The sequence below is a fragment of the Anabrus simplex genome, chromosome 7, assembly GCF_040414725.1.
Source record: "Anabrus simplex isolate iqAnaSimp1 chromosome 7, ASM4041472v1, whole genome shotgun sequence".
NCBI lineage: Eukaryota > Metazoa > Arthropoda > Insecta > Orthoptera > Tettigoniidae > Anabrus > Anabrus simplex.
The window spans coordinates 7,882,360-7,909,543 of NC_090271.1; the positions used below are offsets into that span (position 1 = coordinate 7,882,360).

At 38.7% G+C, this 27,184-nt stretch overlaps 1 protein-coding gene across 7 annotated transcripts in view; it reads left to right on the forward strand.

The window, feature by feature from the left end:
• Window positions 1–274: 274 nt before the first annotated feature.
• The window catches only part of Tfb4 (transcription factor B4), a 245,087-nt gene continuing 218,177 nt past the window's right edge, over window positions 275–27,184 (forward strand). The window contains exons 1-3 of one of the 7 annotated variants that reach the window (XM_068228558.1): window positions 275–305; window positions 4,967–5,111; window positions 7,695–7,872. In XM_068228558.1, the coding sequence (XP_068084659.1) occupies window positions 5,093–5,111; window positions 7,695–7,872 (197 nt within the window). In that variant the 5' untranslated portion in view covers window positions 275–305; window positions 4,967–5,092. The other 6 variants (XM_067151038.2, XM_067151037.2, XM_067151035.2 and 3 more) reach the window with 6 other exon arrangements.

Genomic DNA, 27,184 nt, shown 5'->3' on the forward strand with positions numbered 1-27,184 from the left:
TAAAAGAGGTTGGATATTTTTAAGCATTGGTAAATTGGTATAGCCGTCTTTCTTTATATAGCAGTAAAATAAAGGACTTAGTAGGTCTAATTAATCAATGTTATTGTTATTATTTCGACGTGCTTTTAATTAATTTTTATAATCTCCTGTCCAATATTCCCGTTTCGATTATTTTACTCGTACATTAATACATCGGGATAGTGTAGTGACGTAAGATGGCGGCGGCCTCATGCTTCCGGTTTAAGAATAATGCTGCTCATTGCCAATCTGAATGTATATGTCTGTGGTCATGTCATAATTATTAATAGTTGTAGCTAGTGATGGGTCGAACTAGCTCTTTTGAGGGAGCTAGCTCATTCGCTCCCGCTCCTAACTGAGAGTCGTTCAAAAGAGTCGACTCTTGGGAGCGGAAAGGTAGGAGCGAGCCAGGAAGTCGGAGGCCGCTCTCCGCTCCAGGTTCATTCGTTCATTCGTTCATCCGGTTTAGGGCAGACGGCTCTTTATGACTTCCGGTCGCTCTTCATGACTTCCGGTCGCTCTGTATGACTTCCGGGAACGAACGATATAGCGCAAATAGTTTATATTTTCCACAACAGATGGCAGCACAACGTCTAGTTCAGAAAGCTTCTCTTGAAATAAAACAAATAAACAAATGCACTCCTGGCAACATTGGCAAATAATCTAACTATAAAGCTTTATATACAGTAACGAAGAAATGATTAACAAATATGCAGTATTAATGGATAACATCTAATATTACTTTGCCCATGTTCCTTTCTTCTTAAAATGATGCTTTTCAAGACTGAATGCACCGTGACGAGACGTATGTTCATGATATTGGCAATACTTACACGTTAATAAATAATTGTTTAAGAATGTAATGGGATGTAAGTTACAATAGTATACACTAAGCCATGAGTTTTTTATTCAGAAACGTCCAAAATAGCGTGATTTTACATCTTCTAGATTAATCATGACTCCCGTTTTTATTTGAAGGAGCGAGATGGTGCGAGATAGTTCACCTTTTACACAACAGATGGCAACACAATGTACAGTTTGGTACGCTACTCTTGGAATAAAACAAATGTACATCGCTGCCAACATTCGCAATTAATCCAATGATAAAGTTTTTTACACAGTAACGGAGAAACGTGTCGCAAATATACAGTGTTGATTGATAACATCTAATATTACTTTGCCTAAGTTCCATTCTCCTTAAAATGATGTCTTTCAAGATTGAATGCACCGTACGGGACGTATGTTCGAGATATTGGCAATACTTCCGTTCGACCGCGGTAATCCAGATAAGCATAAGAAGAATATTCCTGTGCACGTAGTTTACATTTCACTCAAAAGATGTCATCAGAATATCCTCTTTCGACTGGAGCTGCAGAAAGTTTCTCACTTAAAACACTCCGCGTTGGGACAACAGATTCTTTCATTCATTAATGCAGCGTAGGAAACATAACTAATTAAACGCGATCTTTAACGAAAATAATGGAAACTACTATCAGCACAAATGTACATATAACCAAGTATACTACAGTACGCATAGCATTTTGCCTATTTTTCGTGTACAGTATGGTCACACTCTCTTCTATTTTTTTTTTTTTTTTTTTCAAGAACGATTAAACCGTATGACTCGTATATGTTCGATATATTGGCATTCCTTACACTATCTAAACTTACTTCTTCTTCTTCCGCTTCGACCACTTTTCCCACACTTGTGGGTTCGCGGGTGCGAACTGTTCCGCAAATGTGGATTTGGTCCTGTTTTTTAATAAGTAATAATGTTACTGGCTTTACGTCCCACTAACTACTTTTTAAGATCTTCGGAGACGCCGAGGTGCCGGAATTTAGTCCCGCAGGAGTTCTTTTACGTGCCAGTAAATCTACCGACACGGGGCTGTCGTATTTGAGCACCTTCAAATACCACCGGGTTGAGCCAGGATCGAACCTGCCAAGTTGGGGTTAGAAGGCCAGCGCCTTAACCGTCTGAGCCACTCAGCCCGGCAGCCTATATTTTAAACCCAAAACAAGTGTTATTTTCTATTTGCCTTAATTCGATTTAAAACTACGGTATATTATTTTATCCACTGTACCGTAAAACCGAAAGATTTTGGCAATATGTTAATTCATAACTACGAACTCATTTAAGAAACAGATGAGGATTTGTCAGCGTATTTCTTAATTATTTCAGACAGAATAAAACTACGCCGTTTCCACTTGCCGAGTGGTATATTCAGTATTCTGGATAGCGACTGTTTGTTCGTGCTTAGTTGAGGTTAGTTAACCCGAACTTCGTGTCGTTTATTTGCTCCTAACCTACTGGATCTATACTAGGCCCTACATCCTTCATAGATTATGAGTGCATACAGGAAGTGAACAGGTAAGTATTGCTCAATAACATGTTGTTTATTTCATTTCATTGTTTCGTTACGTTGCAAGTTGCCAGAACTATGGCACAAAAACGTACCTAACAAACAGCCCACAACCACTGCACTCAGAGCACTGACTGTAGGGATGGGCGCGACTGAAGCCTGGAATCGAGAGCGTCGACTCCATCGACTCCGAACACTGGTCTCGGTTCGCACGAAGCCTCTCGACTCCAAGTAACCCTGATGCGCATTGCGGGGCCGCACGGTCGCTTCGCATGAAGCCTGACGACTCCAAGAGAATTTGACTCTCATTTCGGGGCCGCTTGTGTGTCGAGGCGCGGAAAATATCATACAAGTTGCTGCTCGTTTGCCCATTGGGTTTTTTAAGAGTATTGTAGAGTGAAGTACGGTATCGTTCGCGAAGACGACGAGCGTAATGGTGTAGTTGAAATAAAACTAAACGTATCAAGTCAGAAAGTACCGTCATAGCAGACCACGGACATTTAATTTCACGTCTTTATTTGTCGTGATCAGGAAATTGATAAACAGATATCGATGGTAAATCATTATGAATTCCACATGAACGATGAAAACAAATCTAATATGGGTAAATCCGCTAATCCGGTAAAGCCTCCGTGGCTCAGGTGGCAGTGCGTTGGCCTCTCACCGCTGGATTCCGTGGTTCAAATCCCGGTCACTCCACGTGAAATTCGTTTTTCTCCGAGTACTCCGGTTTTCCTTGTCATCTTTCATTCTAGCAATACTCTCCAATATTTCATTTCATCCGTCCGTCATTCATTATTGCCCCAGAGGAGTGCAGCAGGCCTCGGCAGCTGGTGCAATTCCTATCCTCGCCGCAGAATGGAGGCTTCATTCATTCCATTCCGGACCCGGTCAGTGACTGGAAAACGGTTTGTAGGTTTTCGTGATAATTCAAGGACCAAGGTTTTTCCCTCGGACTCAGCGAGGGATCCCACCTCTACCGCCTCAAGGGCAGTGTCCTGGAGCTTCAGACTCTTGGTCGGGGGATACAACTGGGGAGTATGACCAGTACCGCGCCCAGGCGGCCTCACCTGCTATGCTGAACAGGGGCCTTGTGGAGGGATGGGAAGATTGGAAGGGATAGACAAGGAAGAGGGAAGGAAGCGGCCGTTGCCTTAAGTTAGGTACCATCCCGGCATTCGCCTGGAGGAGAAGTGGGAAACCACGGAAAACAACTTCCAGGATGGCTGAGGTGGGAATCGAACCCACCTCTACTCAGTTGACCTCCCGAGGCTGAGTGGACTCCGTTCCAGCCCTCGTACCACTTTTCAAATTTCGTGGCAGAGCCGGGAATCGAACCCGGGCCTCCGGGGGTGGCAGCTAATCACACTAACCACTACACCACAGAGGCGGACAATATTATTACTATACACAAAAGCCCTTTTTCGCGACAGCCCTGTAGGCCTTGGCCTACCAAGTGACCCCTGCCCAGCTCGAAGGCCAGTAGATTACGAGGTGACTTGTGTTCAGCACGACGAATCCTCTCGACCGTTATTCTTGGCTTTCTAGACCCGGTCTTTACCTCACCGTCATCTCGAAACCTGAGATACAGGTAAAAAACCCTGACCTGGCCGGAATCGATCCCGGGGCCTCCCTAGACTGCGGAGGTGGCTGTTATGACGCACAATGCTTGGTAAAATATTTCTTGTAAAATCATACTCTAAGCACTCGCTTCTTTTTTTCTGTTTTATGCCCCAGGCTACGGATATTAATCATTTACAATTAAAAAAATCTAACCCGGCCGAGAATCGAACCCGAGGCCGCCGGGTGACAGGCGGACGCTTTGCTCCCTACACCATGAAGCTGAACTGATTAAAAATAATATTGACGGTTATGTAAACGTATACTGTCAGATTATTATTACCACTACTATTATCGTCATCTTTATCATCATCGTCACCAAAATAGACCTACAACATTAACACCAACGATGATAAAATCCCGAAACAATATTTAATGTTTGCTGGCTAATAATCATCTTGTATTCATCGTATCACAAGTTACCAAGAGACGAACGTGGAACTATAATTCCAAGCAGTTCCGACAATACTTGTTAGATGGCGTTAGTGCATCAGTGGGGTCGACACTGGAGTCGAGAGTGTCGGTTCCAGAGGTAGCAGTCTCGACTCTTCGCGACTCCGTTCGCAGCCCATCCCTAACTGACTGAATGCGGGAAGAGGCTAGACTGGGCAGCCTATAAAAAAGAAAGCGGCTTCAGTACGTCACGTGATTATCTGAGGTATGGCATTGGCTAGAAATGAACGAGAGTCGATGTGACGAGCTAGCTCTTTCTTGGAGTCGCTGCTGATAAAAGAGTCGGCTCGTGCTAGCTCTCAGGGAGCAAGGAGGGAGCTAGCTCATGCAAGAGCCGACTCGTAATTGAACGACTAGCTGTTGATAAAAGAGTCGGCTCGTGCTAGCTCTCAAGGAGCAAGGAGGGAGCTAGCTCTTACAAGAGTCGACTCTCATTGAGAGAGCTAGCTCTGAGCTAGCTCTCTCCAATGAGTCGTTCAAAAGAGTCAGTTCGTTCATGAACGACCCATCACTAGTTGTAGCGCTAAAAGCGAAATCCAAAAATTTATCAAGAAGATGTACATGTAGATGTATATAGATCTTGTTGAGATTCATATCGAGCAGGCGGTATTGATGTGCTATTGCTGTTTCTGTTAATTATGGTTGAATCTACAGAAGGTAGTTTGTTAAACTTGTGTTCATTTGGAGCAGTGGTGATTCTGGAACCAAATGAATGTTGTTTCTTTAACCTGTTTAAAATTCTCATTTCCAGGCAAGGGACTGGAAACATAGGTGTCTTTTTCTGCATGGACTGAGACGTGGCTTACTGAGTACCCCACGTATTAAATGTCAATTTATGTTAAGCACTGTGAAGCACACACTGTTCCACTATAATACTTAAGAACATACACAGAATATTGTTTTCATTAGTCATACATTCAACAAAAATGAAATTAAATCTATGCAGGCATCTCTATTATATCGTTGGTCAACTTCACTGTTAACCTGATGTGCCGTAATTTTTTTGTTAGTGAAATTAACTATAATATATTGTCCCACATACCAGCATCAAGAAACAATCCGAAAGTATTGGATGTTGTCTCACGAACCTTTAGGAGCGGTCTAATGAACATAATGTCACAACTGTGTGGTCTTGCAGCTTTCATTTCAGGCTTGGGTGACTATCGTTGACTACTCTTTACTTTCATTGAACCTATTTTTGGAAGGAGCAAAACTAGAATCAGTTTCTCACTGCAAGTACCTCGGAAGCACAATCTCTAACGACAACAGGAAATACTCAGCAGGACACAGAAAGCATCAAACTTTTACAATCAAGTCAGAAATCTACTCTGGGACTGCAAAATACCACAAAAAGCAAAGCAACCCTGTACCACACCTACTTCGTAGATTCTTACATATGGTTTAGAGGCATGTACCTTGCTAAACAATGACTATAGCAGAATTCAGGCAACAGAAATGAGATTCATTTGAACTATGAATCAAACTGCTCAAAAGGACAAAATCAGGAATGAAGTAAACGGGAAGATTGAGGTCCCATTACCAATGTAATAAACAAGCGTAGACTTCAGTAGTATGGGCACATTATGAGAATGAAGAGTGAGAGACCTGCCAGAAAATACTTCTTCTTTACTGTCCAAGGAAAAGGACTAAGGGGGAGATCAAGGAAATGCTGGATAGACACAGTGAAATCAGATGTGGTGGAGAGAGGTCTCAAAGGAGGAGATGTCCTGGAACTAGAAGATGGTGAGCGCTTTACACCACACCCAGGTAACTGGAGTTGGAAAATGATGACGATAAAGTATTGGAGGAGTCTTAGAAAACTAACACATTATATTCCTTGCCGGGGAAACAATGACAGTTCTACAAACAATATAATACTTTGGAACAACAACAAACTAATGTAAACTGAAATGTGGGATGCTGCATGTTCCAAAGCTACCACAGAGCATGGAAGCAAAGCTCTGCACACTGATACATTTTATATTTGAACGCTGACTCATATGGCAGTCGCAGATAGTACAAACATAAAATTATAGCGAAAATGGATTTCTCTGGAAAGTACATTGAGCAAATGTACCTAATGTATTAATTTTTTTTTACACAACTTGACTACATTAATCTTCATTCGTTTCACCAACCGTTTTGAAGGAAGAAAATATGCTCACATCATCTCTGAACGTGGCTAGAGTTACACGATCATAGTTCCGGCATCAGGCTATTTTCATTTTTCTTCTGTAGACTTGTTTCCATTCTTTTCTAATTTTGTATTTATCTGCCAAATTGCCTACCATACTTTGACTTTTGACACTCAGGTATTCGTATGTATGAGTTAATTTTAAATTTTTCTTTGACATAAAGTGTGAATGAAAATGAGACACAGTTTTAGTCACTAGTAAGCCCAGAATAAGTAAGTTAATTTTAAACTGTTCCGCGATTTAAGAACTAAAGTCTTTTATTAAGAAATGGGCTTTTGAAGCTACTTCAGAGTCCACTGATCCAACCTACCATCTAATGGGGCTAAAATAGGGAGGGACTCATAAAAGTAAAGGAAGTGGCGGGTGCAAGATGGCAAGATAGCTGCCAGGAACAAGTGATATGTAGTGAACTGGGACTATTGATAAACAAACCAGAATAATATTTCATCTATTATGCAAGCAGTGAATGACAAAAAAGAGAAGGGATGTTGATCATTAATGGAAACAATAAATTACAAAAAGGAGGGATGCAAGTAATCTTACAAGATCCTGGATAAAACTATGGTGTCCTGTAATCTACCTGAGCATGTTTCCATTATCTGTACTTCTTATTCTGTTGCATTTGGTGTTTCTGACCACACTCCCAATAAGCCTCTGCTGCCTGTATCCTGCTCACCTTTCTCCTCATCATCCATGTTTCACACCATATTTCAGGATTGCTACTTGATAGATTTCACCTGACTATTTTCTTGACTGGAATGAGGCTACTGCTGTCCACTTCTTGAAATTGATGTTTTGAATCGCCCCACTCGTCATTTTCAGAGAGCTCTCTTTATCAATTACAGTATTATTGTGCAAGTCTACATTAAGTTTTACAATATTCCAGGAGAGATTTTGTTCTCTTGGCACATTTGCTAAAGTGGTTATGTTCACGCACATGCCTCATGATAACTGGATCGCATACGTAGTTTATGGTGAAACTGTATAATGTCCAGAAGTTGATCGAGGAGCAGTCTTATTCAGTATGTTTGATCCTCTGTTTCAGGAATCGAGAGGAGCGTCCTTGTTGTTATCTTGGATATAAATGGTGGCCAGAAATTAATCAAGGAACAGCCTAGTATTCTTACACAATGCATTGAGTCTGTGATTGCATTTTCAAACTCACATTTGATGTTGAAATCAACCAATAGGTTGGCTGTCCTTGCCTGCCATTCTACTAATATGTAAGTATTGTTCACTATTTTTTTTTTTCCATCTCTCTTGACCTTCTCTATAGGAGGAGCCGATGATGTAGATGTTACGCCCCTTTATCATCATCATCATCTCTATAGGCTTTATAGGTGCGACTTCACCATCTTGCATGATATCGTCATCTAAAAGATCTCTGGTGACAAAATTAGTTAAAACTCTGCTATAGATGCCCAAGGGAGATTTGGTTTACTCTGTCTTTTAGTAGGCCTAGATTAAAACAGAATGTCAAAATTGGCAAGCATGCCCTCGATAGCTAAGGCCATATGATTATTATTATTATTATTATTATTATTATTATTATTATTATTATTATTATTATTATTATTATTAGGTATTATTATTATTATTATTATTATTATTATTTTACCATGTTGTTTTTATTTTGAGAGAACGAACAGACAGGTTTGGTGGGAGTAAACAAAACGGTGGCTGGGCTGATGTGCTAGAGTTGCCAGCACGTGCATTACGTAACAACTGTATCTCTATTGTAATTTATTCGCTGTATTATTGGATGGTATTGATTCCCATAGGGAATCTGAATGAGTAAACTCATAATTCCAATATAAATGGTCCGTTATTGGACATTATAAATTACAGTATTGGAAATGATAAATTATCCATTGGCACTGCCTCTGGCTCCAAGTAACCTATGCAGTGGCCTTCGCTGCATTCTCTATTAACTATGTGCTGGTATGATGGCCAGCTATCATGGAAAATCAGCAGCAGGGAATTGGAAATCAATTCATATCTTTGCTTGAACCACAAATTCAACGAGGTTCGAAAATCAACCAGTAGATGTTGCCACGGGTATCACAAGGAGGTTTGATCCTTGAAGTGTAGATGTCGCCATGTATCCTACAACTGTTGACCGCCCAACTTCACCTGCCTCCTCAATGGAAAGTGAAACTATTTGGCAGCCCAGAAGAAAGAAAACTCTGGGCTGCAGTAGAGTAGGCTACAGTAATAAGCCTCCGTCTGCCAGTGCCTATCACCACTTAGCATAAATAAAAATGAAATTGTGTCACCATTCCATCTGCCTACTGGAATTATTGTAGATAAATGAGGTAATCCACCTAATCAATACAAAAAAATTACTACTTCAATTTATTTTAATCATGGTACTAGTTTCGGCCTATTGATTATTAGGACATCATAGACCAATAAGTCTTAAAACACTCGAAGAACTAATTGGTCATACATTCAACAAGAATAGATAGCATAATACTTGAAAATAGTTCTGATCTAATATTCAGTACAGTATACAATATGCTATCTGTTTTTGTTATATGTATGGTATAGTAGGTTTTTAAGTGTTTTAAGACCTTATAGCTGGTCAATAGGCCACAACTAGTACCTTGATTAAAATAAATTGAAGTAGCCTATTATATTTATATTGTATTGATTAGGTGGATTACCTCATTTATCTACATAATTATGTTTTCATCAATGTGGAACATGAAAATAAACTTTGATACCTACTGGAAATCGCTCGCCACGCTACATGCCCCTATCAACACTCAGCTACGCCGAAGCAGCTCGGAACCCCGCATTGTCTAACTGAGTGGGCCTATGAACGGGAACGCGAATACCAACTCCATTCAATTATCTCAAGGTTTTTACCGGGTGCATAATGCCCATGGATGTGTTGGAAGCGCCACATCCGTTCAAATTTTAAATACTACATGAATCTATTAATTTAGAATTTATATACAATATTTTAATTTGGTTTAACTTTAGCCAGTAAAGCCTCATGCCAGCTAGTGCACTAATTCCCAAGCCCCCATTGCAAGGTCAGCCATGGGATAGTAGGATGTAGGAAGTCCCCAACCCCAGGGATATGTTTTCGAATTTACGAAGTGGTACGAGCACACAAGTAAAATTATTTTCCGAAATTGCTGTTTAGTCTTTCATTAGGTGCTTAGTGGCATATTTAATTAATGTATGGTGGTATGCATTAGTGGTAAATTATACATTTGTGATTGTGAACTAGCGTAAGCTGGAAGCTCAGCATGGAAGACTTGGCGACACCATGCAAAAGTGGTGTAATTATGGACTGTGGTACAGGGATTACAGAAAGTTGTTGTTAGTGTTCAATTGAAAACCTTCTTAAGGCTGCTTTCTCTTCATTACCTTTTCGTGATAAATTAGAAATTATTAAAAATGGTCCACCAAAGCTAACTCTTTGTTTGAAAACAAAAACAAAGACATTTACCCGACATTTCAACGAGCACATTTATGAGTCTATACTGTGGATAGGAAGGGAAGGAACAAGCTCAAATATATTTCTGGAAGGAGCAAAAATCGAATCAGCTTCCCACTTCAAGTACCTTGGAAGCACAATATTGAAAGACAACACTGTTAGGCAGGAAGTACTCAGCAGGACACAGAAAGCATCGAACTTCTACAGTCAAGTCAGGAATCTCCTCTGGGACTGCAAAATACCACAGAAAGCGAAAACAATCATGTATTACACTTACTTCGTACCAATCCTCACGTACAGTTTAGAGACATGTACCCTACTAAACAAAGACTTCAGTAGAATCCAAGCAACTGAAATGAGATTCATTAGAACCATGAACCAGACAACCAGAAAGGACAAGATCAGAAATGAAGTGAATAGGAAAGTAGCTGGTATTGAGGTTCCTATTATCAGCGTCATAAACGTAGACTTTCAGTGGTATGGGCATGTAATGAGAAAATATTTCTACCTTAATCTCATAGGAAGAAGACCACAGGGAAGACCAAGAAAATGTTTGATAGAGACTGTAAGATCAGATGTGGAGGAGAGAGGATACAAATGGGAGGATGTACTGGATCAGATCTAGAAGACAGAAGGAGATGGCGAGCGCTTGTACACCACACCTGGGAAACTGGAGTTCGGAAGGCTGTGGATGAAAAGAAATGGCGTATGGCTTTTAGTGCCGGGAGTGTCCGAGGACAAGTTCGGCTCGCCAGATGCAGATCTTTTGATTTGACTCCCGTAGGCGACCTGCGCATCGCAATGAGAATGAAAGGATGATAAAGACGACACTTACACCCAGCCCCTGTGTCAGCGAAATTAACCAATTATGGTTAAAATTCCCAACCCTGCTGGGAATTGAACCTGGGACCCCCGTGACCAAAGGCCAGCACGCTAACCATTTAGCCATGGAAAACAATTAAATAGAATGTATTGTTGGCCCTGCCTTTTATTTGCGAAAGAAAGGAACGTATGGAACACTCATGGGTATGATGATTTAAATAACCTTTATAAAGCAGATAAAAGAAATACACTCTTTCAATCATATTATCTGCCTAGAAGAGCTTCATTGATTTGGAAAAAATTAGGTAATTTGAGTTTTGTTTAAGTGAGCAGCATAAAATAGCAATGAAACTCTTAAGCATAACAGGCAGATTATGTGCCATTTAAGGGATTTGCTTTTAGGGGTCATGACGAAAGTAGTCTATCTTTGAACCGAGGTAACTATGTTGAGATTTTGAACATGTTGGCGCATTACGACAGTCAGCTTCGAACCCACTTGGAAACTCCAGTAGTTTTTTGTGGTACTTCCCTAGACATTCAGAATGATTTAATATTCTCTGTTTCTGAGGTGATGACTCATGATATAAAGACTGAAATATTGGAGGCGTGCTTTTTTTGCCTTAATTCTTGATAAAACTTTAGATATAACCATGAACTGTCCTCGGTTCTTAGATATGTGAGTAAGGATGGTAGCATAGAGGAACGATTTCTTCGCTTCACGGATGTTAGTTCAGACATAGCAGCCAGTTCCCTCTGTCAGCATGCCGTTGCAATATTGAATGACTTCAGTTGTGGTTCGTGCAAAAATACTCCTATTTTTAACTAATAACCTTCCTTCCCAAATAACCTCAAATCGTCAAATGAGTTTGTTACCAGTGTTAAGTAGCCTAGCCCAAGGCCCCACACTGCCGGCTGCGCATGAGCGTGTGACTGGGGAAGAGATGTCCATGCGCATACCGCCATGTTGAGGGCACTCGTGACTCGCCGAAGAGATCGTAGTGCGGAATACATGCATTAACTTACATTAGCACACGCATGAAAACAACTGTCAATGTTATTATTCCTATGACACGAGATAACACGGTAAGAACGAATGTTAATTAGGTAGATCGAAAATATTATTAAAAGGGACCGCAATGGGAAACAGAAGATCCATATGGATATTTTCATCAGTTCTCAAACCAAAAACACTGTATTGCTAATTTTAAATCAAATGCTAGGCAGAAGCTGTATACAAGGAAGTAATCCGAGGTTTGAAGTGGTAAAAATGGACCGTGAAATATGAAAGTTTGTGTCTTCTTTCACATTGATTCTCAGTAAATGTCCAACAATTTCTCATTAAAGCCTCAGGGACACTTAGCGATAATGAAAGACATATCTCGATTAATTAGTTTCATTTTCCTTATTGATAGTTAACATGTAATATAGATAAGAAAAGGTTCCACCTTATCAATATCAATTTTATTTATATAAGATTAACTTACAGGACCAGTTTTGACTTTTTGAACAGTTCATCATCAGCTGTACATTGGTACCTTTACATAAGTCAAATATTGGTTGAATTGCCTTTCCAAATGGGGAAGTTGTGGGGAAGCACTATGTCCAAGCATTCAAATTGGGCATGTTTAAGAGTATTGGTTATATGGTACAATCTAGATAGTTGAAAGCGAGTTTGTTTTTTAGGCCTAAAATTTGTGTAAATTAGCTCATTTTTAAAAAGTACAGGTATAATAACAACTATAAAATGCATAACACATGTTAAAATCACATACTAAAATATACAGTGCATGTTAAAATCCTTTATAATGGCTCAGATCACTTCATTGGGATGGATTTATACGTCTTGCGTATGTCTATATTCTTGTTTGAATCCAATGTAGATGAATGTCGGTGCTTTGCGTTCATGGGTAGTGCTCTCGTGGGGTTCTACTATATGTTAAGATATACCCACTTGTATATTTGATAGGTTTATCATATTCCAGTATATGAACGGAGGTACATATGGGCAGCTGTGATTGATACATTGACTTTAAGTATTGAATGTAGTCTCCGTTATGCATGAATATTTCAGATGCAGGTTGGTGGCTCTTTTCTCGTCTATAATATTTTGCTGGTGTGTGTCTGTAAGAGACAAAAGTAGTGTGAGAAAGTTATAATCTGAAAGAATGCCTGCTTGTGTGTGTGTGTTAACGTGATGAGTACTTACTATTGCTGTCGTGGTTGGGATGCGTTGAGTTTGGCTGCCTGGCGTGTACTGTATCGCACTCTCTTTGGGCTTGTGTCCGCTGCTGTAAGGGGGGTGGAGGGGTAGGTGAGAAAAGTTACTATCGTAGGGGTAGGGATGGAGCTGGGCGTGTCGATCATCTGCGTTGTAGCGCGTGCTGAACTCTGTTTGTTGATTATTTTGAAATAGTGGTTTTTAAAAATGGGGATAATTTTATTTATGGTGTTGGTTTTTTCTGTATTTTCATTTATGTTGTAATTAGGATTGACGTATTGATCTAGTAGTATGTACAATTCTTCTGTTGTATTGAGCAAGGGGGCTTTAGGGTTTATATTCAATATTTTCATATCATTTGCAATGTTTGTGAAGCTGTGTTTGTATTCATCAATGTGCTGGCCTATTGCGGAAAAATTATGTTTTATGGCATTCATGTATTCATTATATCGGATTGCGAAGTTCCTACCGGTACGTCCTATATAGTTAGTCCCATTATCGATTTTTATCCAACAAATCTATCAAAAACACTTCTGAATTAATCGACAAATTAAAGAACTTTGACATCCAACCAAATTTTTCTCTCCATTCTTTTGACATCGTTAACGTGTATCCTAGTATTCCAATTTCCAGATTATTCCCCATAATAAACAACAACCTAAACAAATTCAGTAATCTGAGTAAACTAGAAATTCAAGACTTCATGTCTATCTTAAAATTGGTTCTCAAAAATAATTATTTCACTTTTGATAACACCATTTATCAACAAGGTGGTTTAGCTATGGGCTCACCAGCTTCAAGCATTCTGGCTGAAATATACCTCGACTTCTTAGAAAACACAAAAATTAATAATAATAATAATAATAATTTCTTTAATATCCTCTTTTGGGCCAGATATGTCGATGATGCATTAGTAATATTAAATGAAAAATCAACCAACGCAGCCTCTACACTTCTTCTTCTTCTCAACAACATCAACTCTAACATTAAATTCACCCTTGAATCAGAACACAACAAAACTCTTAATTTTCTAGACTTAACTATAACTAGACATCCTTCTTCTTTAACTTACAAAATTTTCAGAAAACCAACCCAAACAGCAACCACAATAAGACAAGATTCTTCACACCCTCAAGCACACAAACGTGCTACTTATAACAGCCTAATTTTTCATGCCTTCAACACCCCTATGTCTAAAAAAGATTTAAATAACGAATTGAACACCATCTGTAATATCACTAAATTTAATGGCTTTAACAACTCTTTCATAAATCGTATCATCAACAAATTCAAACACCGTCCTAAAACTACATTATCAAAAGACAAAGCCAAACCCACTGCATTTTCCACTTTTACTTTCACTCAAGATGCTTATAAAGTAACTAATATTCTTAAAAAACACAACATGAAAATTTCTTTTAGAACCAATAACAGAAATCTGGATATATTACACAACTCTAAATCAGTAAACAAATCTAATGCTTTCTGTAATTCCGGAGTATACAGATTCAAATGTAACAACTGCAGCTCCTCATACATCAGACAAACTGGCTGCAACTTTAACATCAGATACCCCGAACATATCAACGCCATTAAATACAACAGATTCTCTGCTATAGGACAACACATACAAGACTCCAAGCATAATTTCACCAATATTGAAAAAGACATAAAAATACTTAAAATCATTAACAAAGGCACCCTCCTAAACACTACTGAAAATTGTTTTATTTACCTTGACCAATACTTCAACCCTAATTTCAATTTAAATGATATTTCTGAAAAACTCAACATCCTGTTCGACTTCCTAATTCTTCTTCTTAAAAATTATAAGTTTCAAAACCCAGATTCAATTTTCCTTGCCTTACAAAGTTCCTACCCACGTTTTCTACCTCCAATAACCCATCCTCCTAACCCACCCTAAAATATACTCCTCCTTTAATTCCCTATCTTATCCTTTCCTTCTTTCAACTTCCAACCCTTTTATCTTCTCTTATCTACTAATCCTCTTCCTTTATTAACAATTCTATCTTTTCTTTTCACCTCTCAAAAAAAAAAAAAAAAAAATCCTTTTTCGAATTGGACTGTATATACTATAGTGCTACCTGCATTTTGGTTCTTTACATTCAAATTTGAACTCATACCTGGCGCTGCCTTGAACTACCTCAATTACGACCTGAATTCCTATCCTCCTATTCAATACATCATATATTCCGTCATTAGACGGAGTAAACAAGTTCAGACATGTTTCGGCTCGTTTGAGCCATCTTCAGTGAAAAAATTAGGGGGGTTGGAATAATTTACATAATATGAGTTGAAAAAATGCTAAAAAACATAATGAAAGCGCAAATGAAAAAACAAACAAAAGAGAGCCTAGACGGAAACAAAATAGCACAAATGTACAATATTTACATCAATATGCAGAGCAAAAAACAACTTATTGTGACAAAATTCAGTGAAACAGGTGTTAATTTGAAATAATAATTGATACTAAAAACTGCGTTAACCTAAGAAACAAGGGAATGAGAAAACAAATGATGCAGATGGAAATGAATAATAGTAGCACATGGTGAGGTTGTGGACCTCATAGTTTACAAATTATTAGTTTATAAAAACGATAAAACAGTTTGAAATCGCTGTCAAAATCCTAGTGGAAACCCATCACATAAAATTGGTCAGGAGGAGAGCGGGAGCAAACATTTTGAGAGAAACCAAGCCTGAATTAACCTGCAGGCGAAAAGCCTGTGATAAGGAGAAAAAACACCTTAAATTTAAGGCTTCAGAAATAGAAAGGGACCGCTAGATTGAGAAGATATTAAGAATGCTGCTATTTCTGAAGCCTTAAATTTAAGGTGTTTTTTCTCCTTATCACAGGCTTTTCGCCTGCAGGTTAATTCAGGCTTGGTTTCTCTCAAAATGTTTGCTCCCGCTCTCCTCCTGACCAATTTTATGTGATGGGTTTCCACTAGGATTTTGACAGCGATTTCAAACTGTTTTATCGTTTTTATAAACTAATAATTTGTAAACTATGAGGTCCACAACCTCACCATGTGCTACTATTATTCATTTCCATCTGCATCATTTGTTTTCTCATTCCCTTGTTTCTTAGGTTAACGCAGTTTTTAGTATCAATTATTATTTCAAATTAACACCTGTTTCACTGAATTTTGTCACAATAAGTTGTTTTTTGCTCTGCATATTGATGTAAATATTGTATATTTGTGCTATTTTGTTTCCGTCTAGGCTCTCTTTTGTTTGTTTTTTCATTTGCGCTTTCATTATGTTTTTTAGCATTTTTTCAACTCATATTATGTAAATTATTCCAACCCCCCTAATTTTTTCACTGAAGATGGCTCAAACGAGCCGAAACATGTCTGAACTTGTTTACTCCGTCTAATGACGGAATATATGATGTATTGAATAGGAGGATACTTTCATTTTTCGCCATTGTAAAGTGAAAACCGTCAATACGGAATGATTCTAATATCTTGTAATGAATTCCTATCTTCAAGAAGTAGCGCACTGTGCATATACGCTATTCATTTGTTTCTGGTATTGCGCTTTTTACCATTTTTCTCTTCACAATTGTTTTTTACGTCAACTGTTCTAAAGAATCTACAAGATCCTGTTTACGTACTTAAATTATATTAAATTGTATTTATATATTAAAATATATATATATATATATATATATATACACATTTTTGCAACCGAAACAATTACAGACTGGTTGATCAAGCTATTCACCGAGTTCCGTCGCCCGTCGGCATTTGAAAGCACAGTGCCGGACATTGATTGTGTTGTGCTGATCTTCAGGAACTAGCAGTTCGCTACAATCAAGCGACTCGTCTTCGACTTCTAAACAATTTTGGGACTTCACATTCATTAAATTATATTGTGTCTTCACGCTTTATTTGCTGGCTTATTTAACTTTTCATCTCTTCTTGTAAACACATTATAAGACAGCGCTGAAATTTGCGTGTGTTGTGCTACTATTCAGAAGATCGCACCTTACTTCTTATAAGTGACTGACTTCCTACTTCTTCTAGATTTTATGTTTTAAAATTGCACAGTGCCAATCCCCATTAACATATTTTGCCTCTTCAACTATTTTTGTGAAAAACTCACTCTTTAATTTCTTATTTACCTATGCATTGTTTTTTAATTTTATGCGGCTGATGATGACCCAGATTAGGGTCGAAACCGGTACCGCTTGTTATTAAATAGGAATGTAATACTACATTTCATATTTATTTGTATTGAATAGGTTGAACTCCCTTATTTATTAATTCAATTTTCACTATAGCAGATTGTCGTTATATCCGATTTTTGCATAAAAGTCGGAAAACCCCACTACACATTAAAATCGGTATGAAACTGTGATTCGTTTGTTCAAAATTTGCGTTTCCGCGGATGATATCCACACTACGGCTTACTTGTTTGTTATTTTTTGAAATCTGATACTACGTGAAAGTGTATGTTTAATTTCATTCTGAAAAAATTATAAAAATTATAAAGTGTACTTTACGGGTGTTAGAAAGGGAAGGGCAAGAGTCTGGGGTAGGGCTCTATATCAGGAATACCATTGCACGCAACATAGTTTCTGTTAGGCACGTAAATGAGCGAATGCTGTGGGTAGATTTATCAGTTGGAGGAATTAGGACAAGAATTGTGTCCATGTATTCACCATGTGAGGGTGCAGATGAGGTTGAAGTTGACAAGTTTTATGAAGCAATTAGTGACATTGTGGTCAGGGTCAACAGCAAGGATAGAATGGTGCTAATGGGCGATTTCAATGCGAGAGTTGGGAATAGAACTAAGGATACGAAAGGGTGATTGGTAAATGTGGGGAAGATATGGAAGCTAAGGGGAATGGGAAGCGTTTGCTGGACTTCTGTGCTAGTATGGGTTTAGCATGGGTTTAGCATTTACGAATACATTCTTCAAGCATAAGACTACACACTGCTACACATGGGAGGCTAGGGGTACCAGATCTATAATAGACTATATCTTAACCGTCTTCGAATTCAGGAAATCTGTTAGGAATGTACGAGTTTTCCAGGGATTTTTCGATGATACAGACCACTATCTGATGTGTAGTGAACTAAGTATCTCTAGGCCTAGGGTAGAGAAAGTGAAATCTGTCTGCAAACGAATAAGGGTAGAAAATCTCCAGGACAAGGAAATTATAAGTACATGGATATGATTAGTGACAAGTTTCGAACAGTAGACAGTAAGCAGGTTCAGGATATAGAAAGTAAATGGGTGGCATACAGGGATGCTGTAGTAGAAACAGCAGGGGAATGCCTAGGAACAACTGTGTGTAAAGATGGGAAAAGGTGAACATCTTGGTGGAATGATGAATTGAGAGCAGCATGTAAACGTAGAAAAGAAGGCTTATCAGAAATGGCTCCAAACAAGGGCCGAGGCAGACGGATTTGTACGTAGATGAAAGAAACAGAGTGAAACAAATAGTTGTTGAAATCAAAAAGAAGTCATGGGAAGATTTTGGTAATAACCTGGAAAGGCTAGGTCAGGCAGTAGGGAAACCTTTCTGGACAGTAATAAAGAATCTTAGGAAGGGAGGGAAAAAGGAAATGAACAGTGTTTTGAGTAATTCAGGTGAACTCATAATAGATCCCAGGGAATCACTGACGAGGTGGAGGGAATGTTTTGAACATCTTCTCAATGTAAAAGGAAATCATCCTGGTGGTGTTGCAAACAGCCAAGCTCATGGGGAGGAGGAAAATGATGTAGGTGAAATTATGCTTGAGGAAGTGGAAAGGATGGTAAATAAACTCCATTGTCATAAGGAAGCAGGAATAGATGAAATTAGACCTGAAATGTTGAAGTATAGTGGGAAGGCAGGGATGAAATGGCTTCATAGAGTAGTAAAATTAGTGTGGAGTATTGGTAAGGTGTCTTCAGATTGGACAAAAGCAGTAATTGCACCTATCTATAAGCAAGGGAACAGCAAGAATTGCCACAACTATCGAGGTATCTCATTGATTAGTATACCAGGCAAAGTATTCACTGCCATCTTGGAAGGGAGGATGTGATCAGTCGTTGAGAGGAAGTTGGATGAAAACCAGTGTGGTTTTAGACCACAGAGAGGCTGTCAGGATCAGATTTTCAGTATGCGCCAGGTAATTTAAAAAATGCTACGAGAGGAATAGGCAGTTGTGTTTATGTTTTGTAGATCTAGAGAAAGCATGTGGCAGGGTACCGAGGGAAAAGATGTTCACTATACTGGGGGACTATGGAATTAAAGGTAGATTATTAAAATCAATCAAAGGCATTTATGTTGACAATTGGGCTTCAGTGAGAATTGATGGTAGAATGAGTTCTTGGTTCAGGGTACTTACAGTGGTTAGACAAGGCTGTAATCTTTCACCTTTGCTGTTCGTAGTTTACATGGATCATCTGCTGAAAGGTATAAAATGGCAGGAGAGGATTCAGTTAGGTGGAAATGTAGTAAGCATTTTGGCCTATGCTGACGACTTGATCTTAATGACAGACTGTGCCGAAAGCCTGCAGTCTAATATCTTGGAACTTGAAAATAGGTGCAATGAGTATGGTATGAAAATTAGCCTCTCGAAGACTAAATTGATGTCAGTAGGTAAGAAATTCAACAGAATTGAATGTCAGGTTGGTGATACAAAGCTAGAACAGGTCGATAATTTCAAGTATATAGGTTGTGTGTTTTCCCAGGATGGTAATATAGTAAGTGAGATTGAATCAAGGTTTCGTAAAGCTAATGCAGTGAGCTCGCAGTTGCGATCAGCAGTATTCTGTAAGAAGGAAGTCAGCTCCCAGACGAAACTATCTTTACATCGGTCTGTTTTCAGACCAACTTTGCTTTACGGGAGCGAAAGCTGGGTGGACTCAGGATATCTTATTCATAAGTTAGAAGTAACAGACATGAAAGTAGCAAGAATGATTGCTGGTACAGACAGGTGGGAAAGGGTACTCAGAATGAGAAGATAAAGGCTAATTTAGGAATGAACTCGATGGATGAAGCTGTACGCATACACCAGCTTCGGTGGTGGTGTCATGTGAGGCGAATGGAGGAGGATAGGTTACCTAGGAGAACAATGGACTCTGCTATGGAGGGTGAGAGAAGTAGAGGGAGACCAAGACGATGATGGTTAGACTCTGTTTCTAACGATTTAAAGATAAGAGGTATAGAACTAAATGAGGCCACAACACTAGTTGCAAATCGAGGATTGTGGCGACATTTAGTAAATTCTCAGAGGCTTGCAGACTGAACGCTGAAAGGCATAACAGTCTATAATGATAATGTATGTATGTATGAAAATATTACAGTACCTCATATTTCTCAGAATCCAAGACGAACCCCACTTTTTCCTTAAAAAAAAATCGGGCTCAAAAAGTGCTTTGTGAAATCATATGAATACCTTTTTTGTACAGTATACATTTTTAGACTATTTTTAGACACCGAACATTGGCTTTTGTTATGCTGTATTTTTTTTGTGGCTGCACAATTATTCTTTATTTCCGTGGGTTTAATGGCAATTAACTTAAAATTGGTATAATACCGAAGAGAACCCGTTGAAAATTTGCTGGCTATACTTATTCCATGCGTCCACAATACGGCGATCTGTCAGGAAAATATTCTTGCTGTCTATAAAACTGTTAAGATACTTTTACTCGGCGTCAGATATAACCGGCTACCGCTACATGCATGTCTCGCTTGCTGGGTTTGGTCAACTTCAGCGGCTAGTGATGTATAGGCCTAAGTATGGACATTGAATGTCAACGAATGAGTTTATTGCGCCACGATATGGCCTTTCCGACCTTGTATTTTTTGTGCACATACCTTGGCCTTTCCGACCTTGTATTTTTTGTGCACATACCTCACAATTTCATTTTTGACTTCTTTAAGGCGTCCTTGTTGCGGACCACGGTATGCATTTTTTTAAAGTACACTTTTTTAGCTATCTTTATCTTCATGCTGACACCAAATATTGGCTTTAGTTAGGCCTATGCCATATTTTCTTGCAGCTGCACAATTATTCTACTTTTCCGAGTGTTTAATAATTATTAACTTACAATTGGCATCATAATATCGACGAGAACCCGTTGAAAATTTGCCGGCAATACCTGTTCCACGTATCTTTACGACTATCCATCACGAAAATGTTCGTGCTGTCTATAAAACTTAATTTTACTAAAAGTCAGGTACAGTAGCCACGTTATAACTCTGCCACTGAGTAGCCGTGGCCTTTCTAAGAATTCGAAGGCTCGCATGTTTTGATGCTATTGTACAGATTTGAGGAACGTTTTTGTAGAAGCTAATAGAATGTCATTCTCTCTTCACTATTTCCCGAGATCCAATGACATTACACACTGGCACTGTACAACCGGTTGTCACGGCTAGTGATGTATAATAAAGAGGCTGTTGTTTATTGTCAACGAATTTTGTGTGTATGTGCACGTGCCGGGGTGAAAAGAAACAGCGTGGTTACCGTGAGAGTTGCCAGTGGTATTCATTGCTGTTAGGCCGTGAATGCAAGACGACCCTTGATTTTTCGCATGAGATTCTGTGGAAAAATAAACGTTGTCTTGGATTCGGAGAAATACGGTATCACTTCTTCAAATGGCGTCACCTAACCTAACCATATATATATGTCATGAAAACATATTTGAAATGCATGTAGAGAAATTAGTTATCCTGGCTAAAAATGTACATTTATTTAACTAGACGCGAGAAAATATTAAAAATCAGTGATGTACTCTGCCATATCTTGAGGTGTATCACATTCTTACTTGATTTCAGTAGGCTATATAACATTAAAATGAAGAGATCGTTTACTTCAGCTGTTATTTTTTAAATAGTTAACAACTGCTGTCGGCCACATTATTTACGCATTTGTTACGAAATCTTGTTATCCTCTTTCATTTAGAATTTTCTTTAGAGAACAGCAGTTGTTGGGTATTACTAATCGACTCCAACATCGCCTTCGAATGTCAACGAGAGAACTCGCTATTGGACATAGCAAGGAAACGATACCGAAGATGATCGATTGCATGCAACATAATCCCTGGGGTGCATAAATATCAGTAACGCAAAAAATTGTGTGCGCTTAATCGCTCGTAATAACGGATCACAATTAAATTAGAATCTAGCGGGTTCCACCTTTTCAATACTAAATACAATGTTGTTGGATGGTATTTACAACATTATTTATTACAGAACATGTTTCGGTGTTCAGCTTTTGACACCATCATCAGCTGTTCAGAAAGTGCGAAAAAACTTGGCAATCTAAACATTAAACAACATATTGTCATACGTAACTCCTTAATATACATATATACAAACAATAGAATATTGCACTAGTTAAATCCTAAAACATCTACAGTAAATTATGCTATATTAAAACTCTAATATGTAACAAGAGAATTCTTGTAAGTCATAAATATAAAATTTCTCGTCTGTTTGATGAGTTGTCTTCACATTCTTTAATGTCTGTGTTTTTTGTACTATCGTACTATCGAATTCAAATGCGAACTTAAGCTTGAGGATTTAAAATTGTATGCAGTCCATTTGATGTTAAAATGTTCATTTCATGTATATAATAACCACTTAGATGGATTAAAAGCTCGTTATATACAATGTGATTGTTAAAACTGGGCCGTCTTCTTAAATTTATTAAGTACAAAAAACTTCGTATTGTTAATGCTGTATGCATGGTTGGAACTGTAATTAATATTGAAAAGGTGGAACCCGCTAGATTCTGATTTAATTGTGATCTCAGTTCAATACGGACCAAAAGATGAAGTTCCTTACGTTTAACGTAATAACGGATGCGTCAGTGATAGGGCTCTTGCTGTAACCGAAGGATAATGCACAGTTCAATATAAGAATTTTGAAGGGACAGCAAAACATTGTCGGTATAACGGGGTTCTCGTTATAAGCCGAACTCACTATAGCGGACTTGTACTGTATGTGATACGTGATTCTTGTTTTGTGAAGATGGTTAAAACTAGTGGGAAAATTTACAGGCGAGGAAAAGCTAAATTATTGGCTTCAAGAAGATGGAAGAATTCTGGACATCTTACAGAGGAGTGTGTAGATTTTCAAGACAAAGCAGGTGAACAGTGTCTATCCACTAGTTCCAAGAAATTAGGAACACCTAATCTGCATACTCACGAGGAAACAGACGGTGGTTATATTTTTTGTACATATGTCTTTACTAAATATAATATTTTCTAATTTAATCTGCAAGGTGTGCATGAAAGCTACACTGCTAGTTCAGAAGGAAGAACACAATGGATTTGCTGAGAAACTTGTAATGAAGTGTCAAAACTGTGGAGTGGTTGTAAGTGAGGGTTTTTCTTGTCCAAGAGCAACATGGGATAATGTTGGTTCCAGGAGCAAAGGAGCATTTGATGTAAATAAGTGCCTTGTACAGTCATTTGCCATATTTGGGGAAGGACATGCTGCAATGGAACAATTGTGTTTGGGCATGGATATGAATGTAATGAGTCTTAGAACTTATCACAATCATTTCAGAAAAATTTCGAAGGAGGTAGCTGAATTTGGAGCTATTTTTTTTTGAAAAAGCAAGAAAGCAAGTGAGGTCTGCACACATGGAGGAAAATTCTGATAACAATAAGAACAGCATTATTGAAATAGCTGTTAGTTATGAGGAACATGGCTCACTAGAGGACACAGAAGCAATTATGGAGTTGAGTGTGTGATAGATGTACTTACTGGTTATGTTATTGATTCTCAAATTATGTCAAAATATTGCCATGCTTGTGCCATTATTGGGAAATCGCTAGGGAAAGACAGTGTATAATTTTATTTCTGGTATGATGGTCGTAAATCAGTGGGTGAAAAGAACTTCTCTGGGTCATCCCCAGCTATGGAGATGCATGCAGCTGAGATACTTTGGAAACGGTCAGAGGAGCTCCATAATCTCAGATGGTCATGCAAAAACTTACTTACACCTGAAGGCCCAGAAGATCTATGGAGACATCGAAATAAGAAAAAGGAATGTGTCAATCACATTGCCAAGAGATTGGGCACAGGATTTCGCACCATTGTCAAAGAGTGGAAAGGAAAGAAAGTTACCTTAGGTGGCAAACAGCATGGCAGTCCGAAGGTAATACTATAAAGAAATTGACTGACTGCTACCGAGCAGCTATAGTGGACAATGTACCAGACATTCAAAAGATGAAATCTGCAGTTCATGCAAGAGAACTGACAAGGAACCACAGTACCGTAAATGTCCTCAAGGTGATGCAAGCTGGTGCTTCTACAACAAGGCCATTGCTAAGGGCGAAAAGCCTCCTCCTCACCACACACCACTACTTCCAAACACTGTTGTGAAGATGGCAATATTGGCAAGATGTATAGATGGCAAAATTCAAAATGCCAATGAAAGATTGCACTGCATCATTTGGTCAAAATGCCGTAAGGAAACTTATGTTAGGTTGTTATTGAGTCAATATCTCAGTTTAATAAAGGATGCCAGAGCATCTTCATCAGTACGGGATCAACGGCGAATTAGACGCAGCCTGGAGCAAATGAAAACAGTCCAAGGAGATGAAATTGGGTGAAGACGACGCCATAAGAGAAAAGGAAGGGAAAACATATAGTTCTGGGGACTTTTAAACAATGGGTGAGGAAGAAAAACTTTCTAATGTTTTAAAATTGTTTGCTGCACAATTAATTTTTTTGGGACTTAACACCAACTATTTAGTAGCAAATATTAACCAATCTCAATATTTTTGTCATCATCATCATCATCATCATCATCATCATCATCATCATCATCATTTCCCTTTATCCAGCTGTAGCTGGGTAGGGGCAAATATGGTTCCTCTCCACTTTCTTCAGTCTTTCCACCCTCCTCCTCCAACACTGTGTCCCAGTCCAGGTTTCTTTCTATAATGCTGCGTTGGATGGTATCCTTCCATCTCAATCGTAGTCGTCCACGGCCTCTGGAATTGCATTTCCATCACCTTTTTGGCATTCTTTCATCACTCATTTGCTTTATGTGCCCAAACCATCTTAGTCGGCTCTTCTCTATTCTATCATTCATTTTTTCCACTCCAATTTCTTCCCAGATTTTCTCATTCCTTATTTTGTCTCTTCTACTTTTCTGTATCATACTCGTCAAGAACTTCATTTCGGCTGCCTGTATTAGACTCTCATCCTTCTTTGTCGTTGTCCAAGTGTCGTGACAGACAGGATTTGAGCTTATAGGTGAGCTCTTAGGAAAAGTCAGATTGGTTGGAAGGCTGTTTGGATCGTTCCCGAGCGGTTGGAACGTATAGGTTGGGAAGTTTCAACTAAGGTGCAGATCAGGAGGAAGACGACGATGTGGATTCCCACGAAGTTAATATATTCTGATACTGAAGGTTGACTACAATAAGTACACTATGTACAATTAAAATAAAGACTTAATGTTGGTAAGTCTTGAGCGAGAAGTCTGTCTACTAGCCGTCCGTTGAAGTATATGATACTTATTATTATTATTACTGATTGCGTAATCGTCCTACCGACCGGCAGGGATTCTACTGGCAGCTGGTCCGCGAAGTGAATGGTAGAAGCCCCGAATAATGACTTCCTTGCCCTTATATAGCCTCCGGGGCCACGCCCCATGTTCTCGAAGCTTGTGGTAACCGGCGTACATGACTGCCTAACTTTCCATAATTCTGGCCAATCAGAGGCCTGTATCCAAGCGACCCTTCTAGTATATTCTTACTGCGTCTACGCTGCTGAACCATGCCCTGTCAACATGAGTCACATCCTGTATGACAAACTTCTCTGTTACTCAAGATTTCTTAACATGCAGGAAACATGATTTCCACTCTTACTGACTATTCAATTCCATGAATATAATTATTTTACATCTTTTAATTATTATCAGGTACGCCTATTAGGTATGCTTATACCTGACTCCTATCCTCTTATGACAGGCTAATTCCTAATACATCAGGTACAGCTATTCCTCCTATGTTCCCTGGGTTCGATCCTCGGAGGGAATAGCAGCCCTGGGTTCAAGTCCCTGGGAGGACACGACACCTCCCTCCCCTAGGGAGAAATGAATGCAAACATCTCTTGCATTCATTTCGTTACTCTCAAACTGAAATCTTTACAGCTTATGATACTAATGAATTACAATCTTTTGGAGCTTACTCTCCTACTAGTGGGACTACGCTGTGCCAATATCTCTTCCGGTAACACCCTTGACTCTGGTGTTTCTATTAATTCTAACTCTGACTGCAAAACAGGCTCACTGGGGGCCCTTCCAGTAGCCCTGTGTTGCTTAAATTGGACGGTAATGTCTTCGTCCGATACCCTTGCCTTACTGTTGGCAGTAATCACATTTTGATAGATACAGAGATTGGGGCAGCGTTCCTTGTAGTCCTCAATGCACTTGGGGTTATACTTACAGCTTTTACAACAGCCACAACAACAACACAGTATTACTATCATTATGGTTAAAACACTCCAAGTTACAATTTGATATACACTTATATATCTTAATGCTATATTATGCTTGAGTTCAGTTTCTTGCTGTTGCACAAAGCGTTCGACATCGCTTACTTTCTGGCTTGTCCATTTCAGGTCGTTTACATGATTCAACAAGTTACCTACAGTCACTTTGTTTAATTCAGGAATTTCACTGAGTTTTATATTACTATAACTTGATTCACAACAATCATATTCCAGTGCAATTTCAGGTATAATGTCCTTTTTCATGGTGGAGTTTATACTCCCTGAACTTTGTATCTTACTATCTACAGAATATACAGTACACAAATCCATGAAACTTATTATACCTAGGCCATACAATTTTACATCACTAGTTGATTCCTTACAAATGCATGTCACTTGGGTTTCATTAGGGGATATGTAAATGTATTTATTATCATTCACAGGAATCCAAGTGAGCTCGAAAATTGGCAATACCCTCTTTTCACAATCTTCGGGGAGGTGATTCACACCTGTTAACAAACCGATTATACAAGGTCTCTTGGTAATTACATTTCTTAGAGGAAAATT